This window comes from Psittacula echo (genome assembly GCF_963264785.1).
Source record: "Psittacula echo genome assembly, chromosome: 5".
Lineage (NCBI taxonomy): Eukaryota > Metazoa > Chordata > Aves > Psittaciformes > Psittacidae > Psittacula > Psittacula echo.
In genome coordinates this window covers 87533200-87541382 of record NC_137739.1, presented here as the reverse complement: position 1 = coordinate 87541382, position 8183 = coordinate 87533200, and the positions used below count along the sequence as shown (strand labels likewise).

At 43.6% G+C, this 8183-nt stretch overlaps 1 protein-coding gene across 1 annotated transcript; it reads left to right on the top strand.

The window, feature by feature from the left end:
• Nucleotides 1-677: 677 nt before the first annotated feature.
• Nucleotides 678-7573, top strand: LOC308221558 (acyl-CoA (8-3)-desaturase-like; the record flags this gene model as incomplete). Its single annotated transcript, XM_080618686.1, has 12 exons — nt 678-896; nt 1166-1276; nt 1699-1896; nt 2965-3066; nt 3253-3381; nt 3733-3790; nt 4202-4278; nt 4732-4829; nt 5192-5288; nt 6283-6362; nt 6562-6687; nt 7522-7573. 12 exons carry the CDS (start codon nt 678-680, stop codon nt 7571-7573), a joined length of 1347 nt encoding a protein of 448 aa, XP_080474812.1.
• Between the last annotated feature and the right edge of the window lie 610 nt (nt 7574-8183).

The following is an 8183-nucleotide window of genomic DNA, read 5'->3' as shown; positions in this document are numbered from 1 at the left end:
GAACATTGCCTGTGTCGTAAATTCAATTGAACTTCTTTCTCAGCAGTTTCTCTGGATGAGCAGGACTGTGGATTTCAATACCTACCTGAGCTTTTCAAAGTGGCTTTGACATTTGTTTGGGGATCTGGGCAATACAGACAGAGACGGTTTCTGCTTTCAAACTGGGAAAGAACTTCTGTGATTTGATTCTAATGTAATGGGTATTACAGGACGCTCTGGATGGGACTTGGTGGTAAATAAATTCAGACATGAAATACTATGCACAAGGCTAATATGGAGGATAACTATCATCGTGTTCCTAAACTCATCTGAGTAACAACAGTGGTGTGGAGGATGCTGGCATCCACAGTGTGCGTTAACTGAGAAAGTCATGATTTGTCTGTGTATGTAAAGGCAGGGACATCTCATATTTGCCACATTCCTTCTTGGAAGTACCAATTACCATTTGAAAACACACATAGATGTGTGTCAATGAGTCTAGTGTGAACATGGAAGAGGAGGGAGCTATGGAAGGGTGCATTTGGGCAAGAGGAGCCAACAAGCCCGGAAGCACAGGGAGTGGCTTGGAGAGGGACTTTATAGCGGGCAGGCTGAGATGGTTCACTCTCTGCCTGGACACTGTGCTGCAAAACTTAGACTAGCGTGCCTCAGCACCAACTGCACATCTACCAGTACAGATGGCTCCACACACTGGCTCCACCGGAAAGGAGACACGACCCGTTTCAGCCTTTCTGCAGCTTTTCACTTGGGAAGAGATCAGGATCCACAATGGCCGTGGGCAAGGACAGGAGCAATGGCTGGTGATTGACAGGAAAGTGTATGATGTCAGCACGTTTTCCAAACGACATCCTGGAGGCAGCCGAGTTATAAGCCACTATGCTGGGCAAGATGCCACGGTAAGGTCTAGGAGGGCAGAGAAGGAAGTTTGTGCCATTGTCAGGGTAGGAGGACATGGTGGGATGCCAGTGGAGAGTTTGGTAGCTGGCATTGTGCTTGGGGCATGGATTTGCCTAAAGCCAGGATCCAGGATTTTTTCCCAAGTGCTGTTGACTACTCTAGAGCTCATAATTGCATATATGTGGTGAGAATTAACTTCCTCTGGAGTTCAGCATCTGGTGTTTAGTCTCATATCGTTTCTTAACCCTTTCATTTTTGTCTTTCTCAGGATGCCTTTATAGCATTCCATAATGATAAGTCCCTCGTGGAAAGATACTTGAAATCACTGCTGATTGGGGAGCTGGCACCAGATCAACCCAGCTTTGAGTCTAATAAAAATGTGAGTGTCTCTAATAAAGAAGTGAGTGTCCTAAAATCCAGCAGTGGGAATGGCTTAGGGTTTGGTATTGGAGGAGAAAGGAAAACAAAAGAGCTAGCAGTGTGCCTGTCACCGTGCCATAGGCATGGAAGCATGCACTGTCCCACAACCACTGAATCCATACCTGGGTGTGAGGAACGAGCCCCAGAGCCTCAGATTCTGCTCGGTTCTTCCCACTGCAATGTGTCAGTGTCAAAGCTTGTCAGTAACTTGTTTTCCAGTGCCAAAGCAAAACCAAGATCTGTTGATCTGATGCTCATTTTTATACAGAGAACCCTCTGAGAGAATATCTCCTGTGACTTCCATGTCTGCTTTGGGATTCTTGGGTCTGCCGTGTTTCATTTTCAATGTAGTCAGTGCATTAATATGCACTTTTCCCACAGGAAGCACTTTTAGAGGATTTTCATGAGCTGCGCTGCTCTGTTGAGAAGATGGGACTTCTGAGGCCAAATTACACCTATTTCTTCCTGATTTTCCTTCACTTCCTGGTACTGGATGTTGCATCCTGGCTCGTGGTCTGGCACTTTGGAATATCCTTTGTGCCTTTTGTGGCTGGCATGGCGTTCTTCACCACTGCTCAGGTAAACTGCTGACAGTCATTCAACACTGCAGACCTGTCTGGCTCTCCTGGGTAGAAGATAATGAGATGCTGATATCCCAGTCATTGCTTTACATCCTCGTCTTAGATCCTGTTGTCTGGCTGAAGATAAGCATGTTCTACAGCACAGTTTTGGTTGCCTCCAGCAAATCCCATTTTGCTGAGAAGCTGCTCGCCAGGGTTGGTGGGGTGCTGTGAAGCTGGCATTTCATAAGATGGGATGAGCTGATCTCATCACTTACTCAAGCAAAAGAGGGAATATTTCATGCTCAGCTTCACTGTTTAATGTCTGATAGCGCTGGTGCTTGTTGGGTCCTTTGGGAGCCAGTTACACTCATTAGTCCTGAATAATAGAAGGATATGATACATGTGAGGGTTGGTGGAGGGAAGGAGGGAATAGGGGCTTTGTGACCCTTAGATGGGAAACATTGGAGGGCGAAGGGAGGAAGAAAGCAAGATTTTCTTAGTGGCACTGAAACCTTAGGTTTGCTCAGACACCTATGGACAAAGTGTGAAGTAACCCATCTTTTTTAAACTGTCTGTTCTAGTTGCCCAATATCTGCTAAGGCAGATACTCCTCAGAGAGCATTCTGGTATTTCCATAGGAAAAATTGGGTGTAATCAAGTTGTGGATTTGGAAATGCTTACATTATCTAGCTAGTTACTTGGAAATCATCAATTTGCAATGGAAGCAAAAGACTTCCATGGCATAACAAAGTAATTGCATTACGAATTAATTGTAATGCTATTTTGTTACTTTCCCCTCAACTGCTACAATAAAATCAGTATCTGGAATCTGAAAAGTTGCACCAGGTGATCTTTGTGGTCTCTTCCCACCTGGCATTCTATGAGTCCATGGCGTTCTATGATGTTGAGCACCTTTAGGACAGTAGCCTGGAAGGAAGTTCTCAGCATCTAAGACAGCAGGTGGGGTTTCTTCCCCAAACCAGGAGGAAGATGCACTCATACTCCGAAGTTACAGAGACTCCCAAGGCAAATGAACGCAATGCCACTGTGAATCTTCTTCCCCAGTGACTGTTTTGTCTTCCAGATCCAGATGGCCTTCTTCCAGCATGATCTGGGGCACTGCTCTGTCTTCAGGAAGCCTAAATGGAATCGACTTCTGCAAATGGTGGTGATGAATGTTCTGAAGGTAGTTGCCTCATGGTGGGAATATTCTCTGGAGTTAATGTGGATTAAGCAATGAAAGGGAGTGTCCTTACATTCACATAATATTGCTTGCAAGGGAAGTGTAGTGCAGCTGTGAATAAGAGGTGGATAAATAGTAGTTGTTGATACTGTTCAAGTTTGAATCCCTGGTCTTCATGTCTTTGTGCAGGGGTTACCAGCCAGCTGGTGGAATCACCTACACAACCAGCACCATGCCAAACCCAACTGCTTCCGCAAAGACCCTGACCTCAATATGCACCCTCTCCTCTTCAGCCTGGGAAAGACACTCTCTGTGGAGGTGAGCATGGGCATGTTTGGAGAAGCAAAATTTTAATGACAGGAAGCTAGAGGGTGAGGAATTTTATTGATTTGGGGGCATTTTTATATCCTGCCATGAGTTTTGGAGCTCTCCTAAAAAATGGCTCTGTTCTGACATAGACGTAACGTTGGTATCTAGATAGAGAGGCTGAAATGAAATCTGCTTCTCTCTCTTGCTTTGGAACGTCAGTACCTGCCTTTTAAGAGGAGGGGTTGAAATAGAAAGATTAAGAGGTAGTTCTTGATGTGTTCATTAGACAGGAATAAGAAATGCCTCATGAAGGGTCTCAGGTTTCCAACTGGCCCATTCCAATGTCTTTTCATCTTTCAGCTTGGAAAAAAGAAGAAGAAGTTCATGCCTTACAATTATCAGCATATGTATTTCATATGTGAGTATTTCATCCTTACTTCTTTGCAGAACTTCACCTAAATATCCATCTCCATCCCAAAATAAAGGTTTTAAAGATACTGCCATTGAAGTCACAGCTCCCTGAGTTTCCTTCACACCAAAGAAGGTTCACACGAGGAGTTATTGCCCCTTATGTCTCTCTTATGATTATGTAGCATTAGGCACCATATAGGGGTGAATCAAGTGTAAAGATGAAAGGGCTAGGAAAGAAATGAAGTGGGGACATGAAAAGAGGTAGAGAATATGCTGACATGTGAAAGTTGGTGTAAATGGAAGACAGCACTTTTATTGCCACTGGAAAGAGAATCTTTCTTCTTACAGAAGAATATTCTGGAAGATTTATGATGCAGTGAACTGATAACTCTCTCTCTGATTTCCTTCTTTCCTTCAGTATTGGCCCCACTTGCACTCGTACCCATCTTCCAGCTGTCTATATTCTACTTTGCAATCAAGAGGAAAAAGTGGTTGGTAAGCACTACTTACACTGTCTAAAGGACATTCAAAAACTGCCTCCACTTTGAGGATATATTAACCTTCATCTCAAGTGATTGGGGGGGTTAAGACAGAAAAGGCTGATCCTAGGCTTGCTGCAGCAGGAATGCAGTCAATGGGACTGGGGAGAATTTTGTAGAAGCTTTTTAGTCTTTTCATAGCTGAATAAATGTTAACAGAAGACTCAGACCTAGTCCCAAAACAGGGCTGTGTGTGGGTCTTTAACAAGTGAAGGTAAAGTGAGTGCTGTGGGGGTGTTTCAGGGATACAGTCAACTTGAGACAGAATGATGGCATGGAGCCTCCTCTTGATAAATAAGAGATCAGTAACTAAGAACATTTTTAATGCTGGAGTTCAAGTAAAGGGGAGAGGAGGGAATAGAGGGGGTTCATCAACAAAGCCTTATTTTCATCTTGTTTTGTTGTACAGGACCTCTTCTTGATTGTGGCTTTCAACATCCGAGTCTGTCTCATGTACATTCCTTTAATGGGATTTAACAACTTCATGATCTACTACTGGCTGTCCAGGTAACACACAGCGTATGCAGAGTCCCCATGACAACGTTTGGAAACAACATTGAGTTTCAGTGGAAATAAATGCAAAATAATTGGACTCATTACAATTTACTTATATTTATTTTCTAATAGAAAGCCCAGAAGAAACAGTGAAATTCAGGGTAGGGCTGGTGGCTGCTCAGGGACATCTGCAGCTACAAATTGAGCAGTTCTCAAAAGAAACTCCAGAATGTAGGAGGCAAACGGGTGATATAGAAAATCCTGAATTGCGTAAAAGTGCTCTGTCACTAATGATGAGCTTCAGGAAGGCGTTTTAATGTTAAATTTGGATGGGATTAGAGCTATGGTAAGTGTTTCTGTGTTTATCTGTGCAGGTGCCTGGAGAGTACCTGGTTTATTTGGGTGTCACAGATGAATCACATTCCAATGCCCATTGATTATGATACGAACAAAGACTGGGTATCTACTCAGGTGAGAATCTTTTTTTTTCTAGAAAGGGTCTGCAGTTCTGAATTGCAGGACAAAGGCAATGTTGTTATTCTCATAGCTGTAATGCTGTGTTAATGAGGTTTGTCCTTGCTGTTTGTTAAATAAGCATTTTTGTAGCAGTAAAAACACTTAAAATTTTAGTTGTAACAAAGGACATCTAGAGTAAAAAAACCCTACTTTTTCACTGAAGTGTTTTCATGTATTTTTCACAATGCTTTTCCCATCCTATTAGGAAAAAAGGTGATCCAACCGACAATCTCCTTTTTAGGCCAACTAAAGAGAGGCAAAATGGGACTGTATTCCTTTAATTTTTACCCTACACATTACAGCTGTAGTGCTGTTAAAACTTAGGTCTGATAAAGTGAGTATGTTAATATAACTTTACTAACATCTTTGCTGCCTCCAGCAGTATAATCCCATTCATTGGAGAGAAAGAGCCATTTCTAGAGCATAATTGACCTTACTCTGAAAGCAGATAATGGCAACTGGTTTTCTCCACTGACTGTAAGGTGATGAGCTCAGGTGCAGATTTCAGACTAAAGGTGTCTGAATTTGGTGAGATAAAACCTCTGTACACAAACCTTTGCCCTCATCCTTTTGTGTCTGACACCACTTGTAGTAGCTGGAGGAGGCCAGAAAATGGTTTTTGTTTCTCAACTGGGCATCTTTTCTTTCCATTCTTTCCATCCAAGTGAAAGATGTGAGAACCTCTTAAAAGAATCACAGTTGGGGTTGTGTGCATGACAGTCAAGTTGTTCTTTCTGAACAAAGAGCTATTTAAATTGACCTATATCCTAACAACCCATTTAAATCTAGACTTTGATTAATTTGTCAGTGTAATCATGGCTATAACCCCTGACTCTAACTTGCTCTTTATGTTAGATAGGGGTGGGTAATAATTACTGGGGTTTGGTTATCAGACTTGCAGAAAAATTAGATCTAAATCATGTATTTCTTTGGTCTCTTTTCCTCCCAGCTCCATGCAACGTGCAACGTGAACCAATCTTTGTTCAATGACTGGTTCACTGGGCACCTCAACTTTCAAATTGAGCACCAGTGAGTATGATTATGGGGAGAAGAGTGGCAGTGATGTGGGCACTTATAAGACAGAAAGGCCATGTAGTCTCACATTAAACCATCTCAGGAGACCCTTTGCTCTCTTTCTGGGAGAGGGCAGGGAATTACTTTGGACAGAGGGAACAGAGAGTGATGCAAGCCAAGTCTTACACTAACTCCCTCTCCTTCAATTCTGCAGCCTTTTCCCCACAATGCCTCGACACAACTACTGCAAAGTAGCTCCTCTGGTGAAAGCCCTTTGTGATAAGCATGGCATTGAGTATAAAAGCAAGACTTTACTGACAGCGTTTTCGGATATTTTGCAGTAAGTATCACTTAGCAAGATAGTTTTGCGTTGTAATTGCTTGCAAGGAAGAGACACAGGCAACTACTTCAAATCTATTTCCATGGCGAGATCAAACCTGGATTTTATTATTTTTTTTCTAAAGGCACTGAATTTTTCAAATTTGTTTTCTCTTATTAAATCCTCTCTACTTGTTCCCTTTAGACAGACTTTGCTATCCAGTTTTTAATCCGTTTTTTCCATTTACTTATTTTTAATTCTTAGTTGCTTCCTATGACCTCACTTGGAGTATTCTGTAGAGTTCGGCTGTCCTCAGCATCAAAAGGACATGGAACTGTTGGAACAAGTACAGAGGAAGCCACAAGGATGATGGGGGGCTGGAGCACCTCCCGTATGAAGATAGGCTGAGAAAGTTGGGGCTGTTCAGCCTGGAGAAGAGAAGGCTGCGTGGAGACCTCAGAGCAGCCTTCCAGTATCTGAAGGGGGCTATCAGGATGCTGGAGGGACTTTTCATCAGGGACTGTAGTGATAGGACAAGGGATGATGGGTTCAAACTGAAGCAGGGGAAGTTCAGGTTAGATATAAGGAAGAAATTCTTTACTGTGAGGGTGGTGAGGCACTGGAATGGGTTGCCCAGGGAAGTTGTGAATGCTCCATCCCTGGCAGTGTTCAAGGCCAGGTTGGGCAGAGCCTTGGGTGCCATGGTTTAGTGTGAGGTGTCCCTGCCCATGGCAGGTGGGTTCAAACTTGATGATCTTAAGGTCCTTTCCAACCCTAACTATTCTATGGTTCTGTGATTCTCTGAAGTTGAATATTGTCTCCTCGTAAGTGATTTATTACTTTCTTTTTCTGCAGTTCACTGAAGGATTCTGGAGAGCACTGGCTTGAAGCTTATCTGCATGGATAGAAGTGGCAACTCTCAACTGGAACCTCTTCACCAGGCAACAGCTGCAGAGTCAGCACAGACCAGCAGTGTGTGTGTATGTGTGTCTTCTGGCATAGAAACTTGGGAGCTGGGCAAAGCAAATTGCAGTAACAATGGGTGGGAAAGTAGCTTCACTAGACATTTTTTCTTGTCCTCAACCATGAACCTCTATTTTTCCTGTTCTCAGTCTGAGAACTTAGAGTTATGATGAACTGGGCCTTTAAATGGGGGAGAAGTGGCTCTTGAATCAGCTTGGTCAGTTGACTTCATTGAGGTGTTCGCACATTGCTTATGGAAATGTTTGATAGGAAATTCTTCAGAGAATCGTAGAATGGTGTGGCTTGGAAGGGACCTTTGAAGATCATCTTGTCCAACCCCCTGCCATGGGCAGGGACACCTTCCACTAGAGCAGCTTGCTCCAAGCCCCTGTGTCCAACCTGGCCTTGAGCACTGCCAGGGATGGGGCAGCCACAGCTTCTCTGGGCACCCTGTGCCAGCGCCTCAGCACCCTCCCAGGGAAGAGCTTCTGCCTAAGAGCTCATCTCAGTCTCCCCTCTGGCAGGTTAAAGCCATTCCCCCTTGTCCTGTTACT